Genomic DNA, 18111 nt, shown 5'->3' with positions numbered 1-18111 from the left:
GACACTAGGCAGTCTGAGTATATATAAAAAAAAAAAATCTACGCCCTTATTACCAGGCAATGCCAAATGTTAAACCAGGGGGTTGACAAACTCTGGCTTAGAGCCAAACCCAGCAGCCTTCTGTTTGTTTGTTTGCTTTTAATAAAGTTTTATTGGAACATAGCCACAACCATTCATTTTCATCCTGTCTGTGGCTGTTGTCATTCCTGCTACAATGGCAGAGTTAAGTCATTGTGAGAGACCATCTGGGCCACAAAATGGAAAATAGTTATTACCTGGCCCTTTACAGGAAAAGCATGCACCGTTTCTACTCAAGTACTCCTAGTGGTCAGGTAAATCCTGGGACAGCTCAGGATGATCGGGGACGGAGCCTACTACAGCCAGCTGCTATCTGAAATGCCTCCAAGCCTCACGATTTTTTTTTTTAACAATTATGCAAATTTTGCAGTCCACGCCATAATATTTGTTCTAACATAATATATGTTTTAAACAAACAACCATGAAGTCACAGTCAGCTTCCTGGGAGATCGACCACAGGAATCCCACAGCACAGCGCACCACTGGTCTCAGCGCCCTGCACGCCAGAGGGAGGTGGTCCAGCCCAGAAGCCCGGGTGGAGTCACAAGCCTGGGACTTCTGGCCAGGGCTCAGGTCGGCACCTCGGGCCCACAGCTATCTGGCTACAGGTCCCGAGCAAGTTACTTATGCTTTCCCAGCCTTCCTTTCCAATGGGGGTCAGCCTCCTACCCCTCCCAGGGTTGCTGGGACAATTTTTAGTCGAAAGGCCCATGAAAGGTTTAGGCAAACAGCAATTTCTGAGTCTGAACGTAAACCAACTGAGCTAGAATGGAGAGCCATGACATCAAGAAATCCTCCTTTTCGCTACTAAATCACATCTGTCAATAAAGGAAATGAGGGAGTCTTTTGAAAAGAGAGAAAATGTTTTTGATTTTTTTTAGCAAACCACTCCAGCATTTCTCTCTCCAGTGCTTAGCCTGCCCTCCTGCCATTCCCTGAGAAAGCCGAGAACAAGACAAAGAAGGTTGCCTCTGATCACTCTATATTCGGATTTATATTTCCTGAAGGGAAAAGCACCTTAAACTCACTTCAAAAAAAATAAATAATACCACTCTATGAGCAAAAAGCAAGTCTGAAAATATTTACCTCCACTGCCAATTATAAAAGACTGTTAGCGACCTCAACAACCGAAAATCTCTAATTTACAACTAATCCGATTCCACAAATTACATCTTCTACTACAGACCACCTGAAAATGACTTCCTGTAAACAAACCATGCTGCTGGGTTTTTTTTCTAAATCTAACGAAATCCTTATTTTGCCCTTTAGTGGTAAGAAACTCACTTTTTTGCTATATGGGGCAGAATTTTTTTATTTCCAAAAGACATAGAAATAATCCCCAACTAGGAGCCCAAAGGGATCCCGGACTCCAAGTCGATGACATGCCACTCTTGCCTGGGACTGGGTCTGTCTGTCTGTCTGTCCTGCCTTCCACAGGCCACCTCAAGTAACACTTACTACACTTACTGGCCCGTGCTGGCTCCTGTCCCCAGGGGCTGAGTTTAAACCAGGAAGGCAGATTGTAAACAGGTATGAAGTAAGTGTTCTGGAACATACAGGAAGGAATACTTAAATCTGCCTGTAGGTGGTCAAAGGTTTCATCCCTTCTGGAGTTTCAGGCCAAACGTCTCGACTTCTCCCACCTTCCGTTCATTTAGGGTGAGCAACTTGTTCTGGTTTGCTAGTCCTGAGTTCCTGGAAACCCTCAGTCCCAGGTAAACCAGGACAGTTGGTCACCCACCTTTATCCAGACTAGTTCTCCTTAAATCAGGAATCCATCAATAATATTCATTGTATGCTGCGTGTTATCTTCCGTCTGAGACCCCTGCCCCACCACTCCCCAAACCACAGCACTTGCAACAAGGAATCCACAACCTTTCACAGTAACCGTCCCTCCACCCAGATTCTTCCATCCCAGAAACGTCCTGGTCACACAAAGGCCCCATGAAGAAAAAAGGACCATCACCCAGGCTGCAGAAGGTATGTGGACTTGAAGCAAGTGAAATCCCACTCTGCCCAGAACTCGACTCTAGGAAGACAACACAAAGTAGAGAAAAGTGGAAACAGCAGATACCAATTCAATCTATCAAATCTCCTATTTATTTTATGCAAAGTTTTCCTGGTGCTTATTAATGCCAGCTCTCCCTCCACCATTTAATCTCTGCTTCCATTTCATTCTTGGAGGCCTGTGATTATTCTAATTCAGCATTTGGATGACTTCATTTCCGCTCAAGTACACCCAGGTCAACTTGGATAGAAAAGAAAGAGGAGGAGAAGAAAAATAATCAGCTAAAAGCTATTAAATATCAGCCGTGTGCCTCATGATTGGTTTTAAAGGCAGTGGTGAGGTTAGCAACAGTCAGAAACTCAACCCTTCTGCCTCTTCCTGCATATTAACAGTTTTTCTGGGGCTCTCACTCTCATGGCTTCGAATGTAAATAAAGTAGCGATTGGTGGCCCACTTACAGCTAATTCACAAATACCAAAGTCTGACTATACAGAGCTGTAAAAATTTAGAGGGTGGTAACTTGACAAATCCAGGCATTCTACAGAGACTGATTCTCAGAGGACAAAGGAAGCAAAAGAAAAGAAAAGAAAGAAAAAGAAAAAAGAAAAGAAATACAGAGAAAAGAAAGGAAAAAAGCATATGCGACCCATGTAATGGGGGTCCCACTGATGGGCTGGAGGGTGGGCAGGAATCTCCATATCAATGTTCACTCCACAGAACAATGGAATGCGTGGATTTCTCTGCCAAGTCTAAATGAACTGAGCTTTCTCTTCCATAAGAACCACTCCTTGCACCCACTGGCACAAGCCTGAACTGTGATTTCTCAGACAATTTCAGTTCCCACTGAAGTCTGTCCAGGGGGAGAAAGGCTTCCTTTCTCATGCTAACAACTCCATTGTAAGTGATGTCTTCAGAGGCTGCCAGGAGGGCTCTGGGAAGGTGAGCTGGTGCAAGGGCTTCAACCCCTTCTCCCTCTCTCCTCCCCGGGCTCTTTAACTCCTTCCTGCCTAAGGGCTCTTTGGCCCCTGGTCCTCCCCTCCATGGCCCCCTAGAAGAACTAAACAAAGCTAAACTCTACTGGGCAACACACTCGAGCCCCAAAGCCAGAAAGTTTGGGCCTTGTTCCTCTACCTACTCTGCATACGAACATGCATGCAATTAGCATAATCTCAAAGTTTTCCCAGCTTGCTACCCAGAAGGTATCCTATTTTTCTATTTGTATATTTTAAAACACTGTTAACAGAGCAATAATAATGTCTGATGCCTCTGCCTCACAGCAGCTGGCTATATTTTATACACTAAAAGGGAAATGGGAAGTTTTCCTAGAAACCCACTAATCTATTTCAGGAGCTCCTTTTCTCAGCAAAAATAAATAAATAAAATAAAATAAAAAGAGGCTTTAGGAGAAGTGAGGTTGGGGCGCACAATCTATTTCTAACTCAGCTTCCTTCCATTGACTGCAGCAGAAATCGTCCAAGGAGGAAAAAGTTCACCAGGAAAACACAAAGTTGTCTAGCAAGAGGGTTTCCCTGCAAAGCCCAAGGCTCACATGACTTGTGGGCCCAGCCTGTGTGTCTGCGGCCACCTGGCCCAGGAGGCTGAGGGAGGCAGCTGAGGCAGGATTCTCCTGTTTGCTAACTGTGACTTCTTGCCCTCAGCAGCTCTGCCAGAGGTCAGAGGGCAAAAAAAGTCCCCTCCCCCGTATGACACACTTCCGAAGGGAGAGACTGACACAAACCAGACAGCCATTTAATAAAACCCAAGGACAGCATTGGCCTTGTTCTGGGCTTATTACAGGAAGAGAATTTGAACACAAAAGTAGCCTTCAGCATGGCCGTCCACAGAGGAAGAGGAAATGGTCCTTCCTGGTCCACGCACTACTGTCCTAAGTCAAGGCCGGAGGAACACCACAGCCCTCCAGAGCTACGGGCCAACAGGTGACAGTCGGTCCATCTGAACAAACTGCTTCGGAAGACACAAGCCTCGTGGGAGTTGTGATGCCCGCCAAGGGCGGACAGGACTTTGGTTTTCCAGGCCTGATCAAAAAAACCACACACCTCACAGAGCTCCGTTTGTCTACAACTGGCATGTGGAAGCAATAAGATGTCACCTCAGGGCCACAGTCCACGCTCAGGAATACGGTAACTCGCTTATTTATTTTCTCACAAATCTCTTACCTCTCAAATGTCACAGGCTTTGTCAGAGTTTTACTCTAGATCTTACTCTCCTCACACGTACAGTATCAGAAGGAGCATCTGAGCAGCCGCCACTGTACCTGCACCGAGAGCCTGGCACCGGAAGAGTAAGAGGCGGCCAACGCCCCCTCAGAGCGCCCTCTCCAAAGACCCCACACGAGCAGAATCACTACAGTAAAGAGCCAATTCGTTCTTGTTTTCAATCCCCCCCCCACCAAAAGGCTCTCGAGCACCATTCTCTGTAGCTCGAGTTAACTTTTATGGGCCCACACACAACCCCAACCCAACAAAAGGACTCAATGGCCCCTTTTTGCCTCATTTCCACGGAGCTCCCCTTTGATGAGAACTTAGGAGCTGTAACTTTCCAAACCGCCTCCTTTTATGGCCTTGGCTTCCCATCGGCCACACTGAGGGGCGGGCCCAGGAAAGGGTTAAAGCCCTCCTGTCAGACCGCAAGCTCGGGCACTGGCCCAGAAGGGACATGGGAACCAGGGCAGCCGGGGGATAAAGGCCGGATTGTAGCAGCCCACTGAATTGGAAATGACTTGTAGGCCTAATGAAACAGAACCTTGGCAGTAAAACAGAATGAAAGGAATGAGACAACAAAAGGCTGAAACAAAGGGTGCAGAGTCGGTTCAGCTCAGCAAAATAAGCTCACTTTGTTGGTGGGGAAAGCCAAAGCCGATTAGGATAAACCAGTGACTAAGCGTAAGTCTTCCAAACTAATTACACAGTCCACCATGTGAAGTATAATTGGGAGCCCCCAGATGCAGGAACTCTCTCCTTCCACGGGAGTCACATCCAGGGAGAATTACCTAGCGAGCTCGGCCCTGCGTGGCCCTCTCGTCGAGGTGGACCGCTCAGAGGTGCAGAACTCCCTCCATCCGGGATGCCGCCAGGAATTCATTAAGTTTAAAAGGCCTCCTTTTGATCTCCGAAATCCTCTAAGTGAGAATTTAAGAAACCAGGACTTGAAGGAGGGGCCTGATGGGGAGAAGGACGAAGCTCTTACACACGGAGTGGAGTTGCTTTGATCCCCGTGCCTTTTAATTACCACGCTGGGCTCACCGGCTGGCTGTGCAGGGGGGAACGGAGCAGAAGAGCCCGATGGCGGGTCTGGGTCTGGATGAGCATATCGAGAGCATCGTTTATGTGCCATTTCCCGGAAGGGTCTCTATACATCATTCCTGTATGCACGGAATCGTCAGCACAGATAACGTCAACTAGGAAACCCGAAACTGTAAAATAAACTACTGCAGATCCACGTTCTTGATAAATGAACCAAACCGGCTCTCTTTGAGGACGGCGCTGCTTAGTGGGAAAGCGGGAGACGAGGCTTTATAAACCCTGAAAACAGGCGAGGGCTACGTTGCACAAAAATGAGCGACTCTACAGGATGTGTCAACTTGGACAACGTACTGACCTTTCTCAACTTCAGTTTCGTCATCTGCATAATAGACATTTCCACCTACGTCACCTGACATCCTTGAGAACCAAATTTTCAAATGCAGTAAAAAGTTCAGAGCACATGTCCCTCTAATTCAAAAACATCACAACACAGTAAAAGAGTTTTATAATAAAATCTGAACTTCACAAATTCTGAATTAACTCACATTAATTCAGTTCGAGCACATGTAATCAGAAATTGGAAATACTTTACAGTATTCCTAGACCTCACTCATGGGATTGAGATTCCAGTCTGTAAGTGGTAGCTTTTTCCAAGTAGAGACTCCCTTCCCCATGCCTGCATCTTGAAGTCCAGAAACTAACCACAGTTACAACCGTTCTGGTTATGCTGACAGCATCTCATTTTGGGAATAGTTTATAGATACCTCAGCTATCTAGCCACCCACCTATGTATGCTTATTTAAACTCTTTCTAAACTACTGAATTTTCAAGCTTGAACCCAATCTTAAGGATAATCCAGCACAGAGGCTGGTAAACCATGGCCCACGGGCCAAATGGGGCGCCAAACCTGTTTTTATAAATAAAATTGTATTGGAACACAGCCACACCCAATTGTTTATGTCTTGGCTACAGCTGCTTTCTCCACACGACGGCAGGAGTGAGTAGTTGTGACAGAGCCGAAAATATTTACTATCTAGCCCTTTCCAAGTTTCCCAAGCCCTCCCCTCGGATGAGAGACTGAAGCCAGGAAAGAATGGCCGGTTAAGGTGCCACCACGGTTAAGTGGCATCACCGTGAGGTCATCATGCCCAGCACGAGGGCCCAGAGTACCTTCTCTTACCTTTCCCCAACGCTCCTCAGGGGTGAGGACGGAAGTTAGCAGGGTCCCTTATGCCCGTGGCCGCACTTTCACAATCTTATCTTAAATATAAACAAAGAATGACATCCCTACCCTGGGGGCCTGGGCTCTAGGGGTTACATCTTCTGGGAGGAAGGTGGGAGAAGAGCGCAAAAGGGTTTACGAGCCTCCAATCTGATCTATGTAAAGCTCTCGGTGTCCTGCACCCACTCCACTTACAGTAATGACATATTTAAACTCCCTTTGCTCAGCCCCAGGGTAGCAGCCTCACCCATCTTGATTGCCACCTGAAATAAACAGTCGAAGCAGCTGCCATCTCAGGCAAGACAGGAAGAGGGAAAGAGGATGACAGCGAGAAAAACCTAAAAAGAAGGCGGTAGACTCTGAATGGAGGCTGAAGGATGGAAAGTTCTAGACTCAGAGTAAGTCGGGTGTGAATTCTGGCTGTTGTCCTGCCTTACTTGGGTGACCTCTGCTGAGATGTCACCTCCCTGACCTGTATGGTTCACCTTTGTCAAGGGGGCTGTGCACAAGCCATGAGGCCATGGAGGTCCAGGTTCAGCGCTGTCCCTGGGCACCCGTAGGGGACGCCTCTTTTCCTTCCCTCTGTATCCGTCCTCCCGACCCCAAGTCTCTCTCGTGGGTCGATCTGCAGTTAGAACAGGGCTCAGAGTTCAGGTTCTACTATCAGACAAGCCAAGCCTGGAGAGGAAGTTTGTATTCAGCTCCACCTTTCAGGAGGCTGGGGCCTTGAGTCAAAGATTCAGTCTCGCCGAAACTGCATTTAACAATCTACACAACGGGCAGCACCCCCACCAGCATCCCAGAGAAGAATTAAGTGAGATAATAAAAGCCCTGGCCCAGTATCCCACGCTTAGCACACACTGGCTAAATTACTCACCAAGTTACACCTCACTAACTTGTAGTTAACCAACTGAAGAGAGCCTCACACAACTTTACACAGTCAGGAGCGCGTGCACGTGTGTGAGGATACTTCGCGCAAGTGTGTGCGTGTGTTTTCTGTTTCCTTCAACCAGAATATATACACCCAAGAGGAGAGTCGGCTTGTCAGTTTACTCTTGCTCCTTTCACAGGCACTGGATTTCCTCATTGCCCCCAGGGCCAGGCAGAGAGGTCTCTCCCCCTTGAATCCGTCTGGATTCAAATGAATTATGCCCGAATCCTAAGAGGCGGTGGGCCCTGCCCGAGGGGACACACACATCACACCAGGCACCAGCCAAAGGAGGAACGAGCTATTCTGCAGACAGACCCAGATAACACGCAGAGCACATGTACGCAAAGAACCACTAAACCATGAACCTACAGAGTGAGGGTTTTGATACACGCAAAGGCCTCCTTAGTCCTTTAATAAAACCCTTGATGGGTTTATGCATCCTGCCGGAATGCACAAACGTTCCTGCAAAATTCACGGAGTGGTTTCAGACCCGGCAAGTGTCATGCCAGGGAAGACAGCCTGTGGCTGCTTCCCAGACAAGAAGATGACTGTTCTCAGGGCTGCAATGGTCGCTGCTGTAGGCTTGGCCAAAGCCTGCAGGGCCCCCCACTGCCGGCAGCCGAGTCACAGCACTAAGTGTTAATGAAGAACGACAGAAGGACAGAGAGAGAGGGGGGAACAGAGCGGGGGAGAAACCAAGAGCCGGGAATGGGTGGCAATGGACAAGTCTAAGCTTGTCTGGGATGTTCTAACAGCCCATCTGGGCAGCAGCAACTTCCCTGACATCCACAAATAGGCCCATGAGATTCCAAGGCAAGTTATGGCTCGAAAAAGAAATCCCACCTCCTGTTTGCAAACACTACCCCCGGCTAAAGGCAGGACAGTGGCGAAGAGGGATCGCGCTCCAGAGCCTTCCGATACGCCAGCCAGATTTGTCTCATTAAATCATTTCCAATCTCTCTCCTGGGGCAGGGTAGGGCTGGGTGAGGGACCAGTCCCCCTCAGTGCTTTCAATCAGTCTTGAGGAGAAGCACTGTAATGTGCATGATCACCAACACACTCAGCTACTCTTTAGAGCCCGCCCGGATGAATCAGTCCCCAGCTGGCAATGCCAGACAGTGCCGTGGGGAAGGTGTCTTTCATAACCGACCTGGAAAGGCAGTTAAGTGCCATTCGAATGCAACATTGGGCTGGAGGCGGCTGGGTTCTTTGTTGCATGGTCTTCGGTCCATGCAGAAATTGATTAAGACCAGAGATGGGGAAAAAAAATCTCCATTTTGAGGCTACACAGAGGTGACTCATCTCAGAGAGCAGCTCACAACTGGACACACCTAGAGATGGGGTCGTAGCTGCCCGTCACACCTTGGGCAAACACAGGAAGGCAGAGAGCTTTCAGACTGGCCAATGGGCAGCAGTGCCTCTGCACCACCCAGGGCAAGCATGATTGGGAGGGGTGGTGAGGAACAGCTTAGGACAGCTGCGGTGTCTTCTCAGGGTGCCCTGGCAGCCCTCTGCCACATCGGCCCCTCGGGGGAGGCTCCCAAACAACGAGACACACAAGTCTCCGAAGATGGTCCCACACCTGTGCTCCCAGGACTATGTACACAACGGCTCAGAGATGCAGGAGGCGGAGGGCCTGTGCACCTACCCACCTGCCAGCCTCCTGGGACACAGGAGCTGGAGGGGCACCACGCAAAAGGGGCAAGGCTCAGCGCCCAGCCAGCTGCCCTGTTGGAGACCTGGGACAACACAGTCCTCTGAGGAACGTGTCACCCACTCTCCAAGGCACTGGGATCCCCCCAACCAGAAAGAAGCTGAATTAATCATCCATGGTTATGTACCCTGTCTGTCTGTCTGTCTGATTCTGTCTGCCCCCCACACACTCTCAAATTCCATTTCCTGACTCCTTTGGGGCACTCTGTTCCCCCGGCAGAGCCCACTGCCTGTTCTCACAGCAGAGCCCAAGGGAGCATTGCATTGCCATCTCCCCAACATTCTGACAGGGTAAGGGCCCACCATCTTTCCAGAGCTTCCTTGGGTCTTTGACAGGGGAGGGTTCAGCCGCAAAGGGCCTGGGGAGCCAGAAAAGCACAGAGCAAAGCCCATGCCGGCGCACAGGCCAGCCTCTGCGGGAGCTCCTGCCCTGTGCCTCACAGCCCGGCCTCCCTCGCCAGTCGCTGCCCCCGTCAGCTCCCACCCCAGGCCCCACGTGGCCAGCCACAGCCAGCAAAACCACACTCAAAGGCCACTCTGTCTGCTCCTTGCAGGCACGTGGGGCGCCAGGCCCACCACAAGCCAGCCTCTTCCAGCTCAGCTCCCGCCGAATTTCGCTTAAATCCTGACAGCCAAGTTCAAGGACAAAGTTCTTGAGGACACAGTTGTGGCAAAGGCAGGGGCTACGGCAGCCACTTCTAAGGACTGAGCAGGCTGCTCCAACCCCATGTACCGCTTACCTTGCCAAACTGCTCGAAATACTGCTTGACATCTTCCACCACCGTGTTCGCAGATAATCCGCCTACAAATATTTTCTTTGTTCTTGTGACCATCTGCAAGAAATGACAAGAGGAAGGCAAAGGTTAACCACGTCATCTGAAGCCACGCTCGCTGAGATGCTGAAACAAGCTGCTCTCACATTTGTGCTCGAGAGGAAGTTATGGTTAGGAATATTCCAGCGGCACAGAGCGGGCCCTTCAGACGTCTCAGGAGGCCGGGGACGGTCGCTCTGGATAGCTCAGGCCTAACCCGAGAGCTCAAGTTTCATCCAGACAGTGGACTTCAGAACCTCTCTGGCCATAACACACAGCTTCACTGTGATGTTAAGACATATGTCAAAGCTGCTTTAAACCTAAGCGACATGAACAAAAGAGAACTCCCTGGATAAAGATCTGCTGCCCGGAAAGTACCCACAAAATGTGTCAATAGAAATTCACATGTAATTCAAAACTCTGTGCAGACTGCCTACATCGAGCTGTTCCGAGTGCTGGTTTCTGTCTGCCAACAAGACAGACGCGGACCTCACACGCAGGGACAGCCCTCCAAGCCTGGCCCCGGGCGCCTTCCCCTCTTGATCTCTCACTGTTCACCTCGATTTGCCCTACATTCAGTCAAGCCCAGCAAAGCCGGATCTCCTCACCTCTGTCCCTCTCCTTGGAAGACCACCTCTCCACGCCTATACCTCCCATGCCAAGTCGTGACCATCCTCCAAGATTCAAAGCCCTTCTCCAAAATTCAAACTATCTATATAGTCGCCTTATCCAGAAGGTGTTTCTCTGGCTTCTGAACCCGAGTGCTGCACCCCTCTGCCTCTCACACTTACTACTTTCCACCTAGTGCTGAACTGAGCAGTAGTCCCGTCTCCCTCACTTCCTCCTCGATCATGGGCTCCTGACTCCTCTCCGTTTCCCCTCTGCCCTCCCTGCAGTGCAAACTCAGGGTCAGGCACACAGACGCCCACACCAAACGTTTGGTGGATGCACCAAAAGAGCCCCACATTTCCGAAATGGCCACATTTCAGAATCCCACCAGTTCCAAAGCAAAGGGAGAAGGGAGCTCAATGACAGAAACTCTTTGGAGCAAGACCAAAAATCTTATACATAAAAGCCAAAGATCAAAAAATAAATTTTATTCTGCAGACTGTAAGTTAAGCCACGTCGGGTAGGTGTTTTTTTCCCTTCTTTTTTTGGTTTTGGTTTTAACGTCAAATGAAAAATTGAAGAACTCAGTGGATACAGGGTCACACCAGTTTGGCTGCATATAATAAAAGTACAGTGTCTTAACTTGATGGGTAGAATCTTGTCACCATACATACGTAAATCAAATCATCACATCATACACTTTAAATATCTTATCATTTTATCTGTCAATTATGCCTCAACAAAGCTGGGGGAAAATGTCAGATGAGAATATACAAAGAAAGCAAGATTGAAACCCAAAGATAAATGAATGAGAGAAACCGTAGAACATTAAACAAACTGCCCACAATGTCACATGTCCCTCGTTAAGTCGATGTGGGATGCGTAAGTACAGGGGCCACGGCTGCCTGGATCACTTAATACTGAGTCACCTGACACATCTGCAGAGAGAATGAACCAACCAACCCACCTCCAACAGTAGAGACTCAGCTGAGTGACATCTGAAGGCACAGGGTCACAGGCAGGCTGTGCTAAGGAGTTTTAAAAGGCATGGGAAACCTGGCTTCTGGCTCTAAGTCTGAGTGGGACCCTGGACAGGACTCACCTAAGGGCTGGGCTCTGTCGTCTGCACGAGAGGTCCTGGACCAGCCCTCCACGTCTCACCTAACCGTGAACACTCTCATGAATCTGCCCATGTGATGGCCCCAACTGGGAGGTTCCCAGAGCTCAGGGGCCTCACGTGTTAGCTCAGGAGCTCCTAGAGGGGACATCTGCCACCACAGTCCGCTGACCAAGCCCGGCCTAGAATACTCTCGTAGTGGATGTCCTGTGTCACTCCAGGAGGACGCTGTCCGAGCGACTCTGGTACGTCTCGTTGGCTGCTACAGCCACGCGGTGGTCTGCACGTGTGTTTAGAACTGCGATTTACTACTTTTCCATCTCTTTGGAGAAGAATGGGAGATTAAACGAGATGATGTACATGAGGACAGACTATGAAGATCCCGCCAGTGTCCACACCGCCGAGCTCCAAGACCCTCTCGTTAACTGGTGGGCATCTTACGCTGCTCCTTGCTGTCCAGCTTCCTCTTTATCCTTCAGGTGGGTCAAGGTCACCTTCACAGTGAAGCTCCATCAGGGCCTCTCCAGATTTAAATCTCTCCCTACACTGACTAATCACCAAATTTTACTAACCTAACTTTCCTAATGCATTCATTCAACAGATATATTAAGTGCTAGGTGTTGGAGCTTACATTCTAACACAATGTGGAATTCAATCCACTTTAAAATGGAGATGTAATAATCAGCCTACCACACTGGGTTCCTAGTGGCACTAAATTAAATAACGTAGTGTAGATGCCAAATAAATGGTCACTGGACCTGAATCCCAAGTCAATTACTAAATTCAGCCTTCAAACTCAGAATAAACGTGCAGCAGAAAGAAACCCTTTACAAACACTTTGATACATCAACCCTTACTGCCCCATTCTCTCCCACTGTAATGTCAAAAGCACTTTCCTGCAACTCTACGTGATTTCAGATGAGCAAAGACTCCCAACAGTTTCATTTTAGATTTTTCATTCTTTTTTTCATCCCAGCCAAGCAATTAAATATCTATAAAGAAACACTAATGTGATCTACAAACATGCACCAGTGGAGTTCTCAACTTAAAGAAACTCTGGAGAGGCATTCTATAAAATGAACCCCATGGTCTCATTCGTACACGGTTTGGAGCCAGGTAGGTATAGAGCAGGCCCTATTTCTATTCCAAACGTTCACACAGACCTGGAGAATTAAACAGCCAATATGTCTTCCTTCCAAAGAACAGAAATCAACAGAATGTTTACTCCCCAGTACCTGGTAAAATGAGGAGGTCCCCTCTGACACCCTCCACCATTGCCCTACAGCTGTAAACCTGCCAAGACAGAGCCCTAAATGCTGGGGAAGACACCCAGCTATAAATCCACACAGTCCCAAAAAAGTCTTTAAAAACACTTTTTTTTTCTCTAACAAGGATGAGAAATTCCAGGCCCCAGACAATGTGCCAAAGTGTCCGAGTTACTAAAACATCCTCTCCAGGAACCGGCTCGGATACAGTGATGGACCTCACTGTGGCAAACGCTAAAAGGAAACTGGTTTCATCAAAATCTTCCAAATGTGAAAAGGCCAGTGGGAAGAGGTGCCACACTTGGTTAACTGCTCACCAACATCTCAGTGTCAGGAGAGGGGAGCTCGGTTGGGGGTTGGGGCAACGGGGCACTGCAGGTGACCGCTCCCGTCAGGGGCGCGCTGGGGACAACGGGAGTGATTTACTTTGGGAATTCTGATGGCATCACTGCTCCATGGGCTGTGTGCTGTTTGATGATCTGCATTCTGGAGAGGGACTTGGGGGCGGGCAGAGGATTCTAGGATCACACATTCCTCTCCCACCCGCCTCTATGGCTACTGAGGACAGTAGGAAGGGGACAGGGCGGGCTGGTCTGTCCAGGCTGTCAGTGGACTAAACAAAGAGCCTCAGATTCCCATCAGCACTATCAAGGTTTCACTTCTGTGCACGTGTGTGCGTGCATGTGCATGCCTGTGTGCATGTGTATGTGTGTGTATGTCTGTGTGTGTATTTGGGGTACCTCTCTATTCCCAATCCTGGAGTCTTGGCTTCTACTTGCCCCGGGAACCATCCAGTACCTGCAGACCTTTAACTTTCTTCTGACCTTGGAAACAGGGAGCAGAACCAGTTACCACTGGCCCCTGACTCTACAGTCTTTTGTGTCATAAAAAGTCCTCCCCACCCACAGTGGAGAGAGCCACCTGTGTGTTCTTCCTGTACTCGGCCCTTTGGGTAACTTGTTTCCTAACCCACAGGCTTCACACAGATACACAGCTGCACATCAAAACACTCAGGGCCCCCACATCGCACCTCCATGGAGAGAGCCATACAACTGCTCTGGGGAGAGCTCAGTCCAAAGTTCACCAGGAAATTCATCTGCAATGTCCCTGGCTTGGAGTTTGCAGAAGACACTTTAGTATTGTGAATTCTTTCCACTCTGAGAGACGCTAGATACCCACCTAGAACAAGAGCCCCACACCCTTGGGGACAGCCCCTCCCCCAACAAATGCCTCCTTTTATGGTCTAGGGCGGCATTCTGGGAAGCTGTGTGTGTGCATGTGTGTGTGCAGCACGCGCAGGGGGGATAGGGAGTGTCTGGGCTCTCATAAATCACTGCTGCAAAGTTTTGCATCTAGACCCGCAATTTAACTAAACACCACTGCTCTCCACACACCTCTTGGCTCAACAAAGAAAACCCCAGCATCCATTCCAGTTCGGAAAATTGCTGTTTACACAGAAGAATTGGTCAAAGCCAGCTGCTAACTAGAGCTGCAAGGAACACGCCACCTTCCTGCCTCTAACCAGAGAGCTGGCTTTTTTTTTTTAAGTTTCAAAAATTCCCTTTAAAAAAAAATGTGTTTCCATCTGAAACGGTCACTCAAGAGTGGGGCCACTGGTCGTCTTTTTATAAAGCAGAATAAAGCAGATGTGTCTCATATGTGTGACGGGAGGGTGTTGAAATCTGAGGGGAAGGATATTTGGAGTCTTTTAAGATGAGACTGAAGGTGGATTTAGCTCCAATAGCACTGGCCCAAAGGTATTAGGTGTCATACAAGAAAGCAGCAACAACAAAATATTTCTTACCCTGATAAATTCATAGAAAGGCAGAAAATGGTTCTGGAGAGTCTTAAATGGGTATGAGAGAGGCCCAGAGAAATTAAGTCAGGTCTTGCCATCACCATGTTCCTGAAAAGAGTTCAGATTCCCCTTGGTGAAGAAACATGAGCCATCGTCACTGCCCAAGAACGTAGGCCATTTACAGACGCTCTCCCATCTGTGGGAACCCCATGGTGGAATGAGCCCAGGAAAGATGTCGGAAGGCTCGTGATGGGTGGGCTCCCGCAAACCTGCCTGTCCATCATCCCCACGATGCAGGTGAAAAAAATCAAGTCCCAGCAAGGTGACTCATTTGCTAGCTAAAGGCAAGGCAGGGTGACAAGCGAGAACTCATATGTTGGCATGTGATTTCCTACTAGATTCTGAATCTGGTGAGCACTTTGTGCTTCAGAATCTGAGACGAGACTGTGTGGTATCATCAACTCTGCATTTGAGAATTAAGCCCAATCTCTGTGTGGTAAAGAAACTCCAGGAAGGCTCACTGAGGTCACAGTAGTCCCCAACTCCATGGCCCTGTCCCCCAGGATGTTTCCTCCAAGGACCTGCCCTCTAAAATTCCTAAGTTGTCCCAGAATTTTCTTCCATTCTTCCCTCCTCCCCCTAAACTACCGCTCTTGCCACCGCCACCACCACCATCACTATCACCACCACCACCACATCTGAATCCAATAGCAAAACTCAGGCAGCATACAAAATCAGAACACAAGTCAGGCACTGGGAATCTTCTTCAAAAATTTCTAGAATCATGTATCATTCATGTCCACCCAGAACCTCAGAATGTGGCCTTATCTGGAAAGTGAGTCTTTATAGGCATCATTTGTAAAGGATCTTGAAATGAAATCATCCTGGGTGTGGGATGGGCCCTAAATCCAACGAGATGTCCTCATGAGAAGAGGAAAAGGGACACACACACAGAAGGTCGTGGGAAGACACAGGCAGAGCGCGGAGTGATGTCTGCCAGCCAAGGCATGCTGAGAACTGCCGGCAGCTCCCAGGAGCTAGGAGACAGGGGGTGGTTTCTCCCTCATGGCCTCCAGAAGGATTTCCGACTTCTAGACTCTGCCCTGGGTGAGAACACTTTTGGTGCTCCCACCACCAAGCGCGTGGCCACCCCAGGTCACTAACATAGAGATCTTCTCTGGAGAGACCCTGGGACACCGTGGCCTCAGCCTCCCCTCTTGTTGGTGACAGTGAAGCGTGGCCCAGACGGAAGGCTTTCACCATCCGGAGGAAGAGAATGCCACACCCCAGGCATGACCATCTGAATCTGCCCCCGAGGAAGGGCGATCACACTTATCACTTGCACAACCTCTACAGCAGGGGCCATGGGGACAAGTCTCAGCCTCAGAGGAAGGCGAGGAGGTGAGGGCGTCGGGAGAGCAGGGCCAACTGTTGAGGAGAAGCAACCCAAACACTGCCCGCGGGTTTAAGCTCCTCTGATAAGACATGCAGGACCATGAGGGCAGGTTCCTACTGAAATAAACCCAAGAGACTGAGGACAGTCCTCTTCCCCCTCTTTCCACTCAGAACCCTCTGCCCTCACTGTGGGCCCACTGCGGGCCCGGCCCTGGGCTCTGCCCCTCACAGCTGCCCTCGCGGCAGTCCTTGACTGGTCACAGCCAGGGGAACAGGCTCCAAAGTCACAGAGCCCCAGGGAGCGACAAGCTGGGGAAGCACAGCCTTGCTTCTCCTGCTAGTCACTGAAGTCGCCCACACCTTTGTTTGCCACTTCCCAGCAGAAAGACACAACTGGGGACAGGGAGACGAGGGGGCCCCACGAGGAACAAGTCCGACTCTGCCCTTTCTGATTCTGAAGCAAAGATGCAAAAACCACAGGCCAGGCGCTGCTGGTGGGTTAATGTCAAACGGTGCTGCTGCTTTGGAAAACAGTCTGGCAGTTCTTCAAAGGACTCACCATGGAGTTACCACAGGGCCCAAGAGTTCCATTTCTAGTATGTACCCAAAAGAAATTAAAGCATGTGTCCACCCAAAATGTTCACAGCAGCATGGTTTCTAAGAGTCAAAAAGTGGAACAACTCAATTTTGATAGATGGATGGATGGGTGGGTGGGTGGATGGGTGGACAGATTAAATAAATGGGGTCTATCCATACAATGGAACATTATTTGGCCACAAAAAGGAACGGAGCACCGACACATGCTACAACATGGATAAACTTTGAAAACGTTCTGCCCAGTGAAAGAAGTCAGTCATACAAGACCTCATAGCATATGACTCCACTTATATACAGAAACCCACAGAGATGGGATGCAGATTAGCAGCTGCTTAGAGCTGGCGGAGAGGTAGAGAGGTGACGGCTGAAGAGTATGGGGCTCCTTCGTGAGGTGATGAAAATGCTCTGAACCTGTGCTGATGGGTGCACCTGTCTGTGAATATACCCCAAAACACTGAACTATACACATTAAGCGGGTAAACTGTATGGCATGTAAATTACATCTCACTAAAACTGATTTTGGGTTTGTTTTTTTTTAATGACAAGCCAAGAAGATTCTTAAGTCAGGAGTCTGAATGCAAAAAGGGCTTAAAATAAACCCAAGTGCCCAAGTAAGTAGGCTCCCCACCTATTTCATCCACCAGCTAATTCCATGTGCCTTGATTTACCCCCGGCTGACCACTGAACAAAGGTGTAACAGTATCTGATGTTGCCGATTACAGAAATTAATTTAACGTCAGAGGAAACGAATTATAAATATAACCCCAAATGTTTCCCAGAGCACTCTCTCCCCATCTCTAGCTATGAGCCAGAGAGCACTACGGTACAGGCTACATACAATGTGGCATTCCCTTTAAATAGCTTTGAAATAGCTTTGAAATAAAAAGAAAGCTTTCATGTCTATGGGGCTAGAATATAATTTACACACAATTATCTGACATAGCCAGGTTACATTACCTCTGATTAAAACAACAGTAATTCACCTAAAGGAAAGCGTGATCTCAGAATGAAATGGCCAGGCAGCTTCAGCAGGGAGCTCAGACTCCCCAGCCCTCTCAGAGCCCTCGCCTGGCTCCCACCCAGGGTAATTTTAAAAATACTACTTCCTCTTACCCTTGGGGGGAAAAGCTGCAGCTGGCAAGGGTGACCTGTCCACAGATCGGTATCAGAGCATAATATCCTAGCCTGTGGCACGCAGACTGGGGGGCTGGGGAGGGGAGCAAAAAAAGGTGCAGAGACGGAGTGCTGCCTTGGAAAGCACAGGAAATTAAGGATCTTGACCCGCACGTCAACTGATGCTGAG

General features: G+C 49.0%; 1 protein-coding gene across 8 annotated transcripts in view; it reads right to left on the bottom strand.

Moving 5' to 3' along the window:
* Positions 1–18111, bottom strand: part of MSI2 (musashi RNA binding protein 2) — a 376222-nt gene that overhangs the window by 236364 nt on the left and 121747 nt on the right. For all 8 annotated transcript variants that reach the window (XM_072940163.1, XM_072940165.1, XM_072940167.1 and 5 more), the window contains one exon: positions 9956–10048. In XM_072940163.1, coding sequence (XP_072796264.1) covers positions 9956–10048 — 93 coding nt within the window. The remainder of the gene's footprint in view (positions 1–9955; positions 10049–18111) is intronic.

Source organism: Vicugna pacos, chromosome 16, assembly GCF_048564905.1.
Source record: "Vicugna pacos chromosome 16, VicPac4, whole genome shotgun sequence".
Taxonomy (NCBI): domain Eukaryota; kingdom Metazoa; phylum Chordata; class Mammalia; order Artiodactyla; family Camelidae; genus Vicugna; species Vicugna pacos.
Note: the sequence above shows the minus strand (reverse complement) of the source record. Positions and strands in the feature narration are given on the sequence as shown.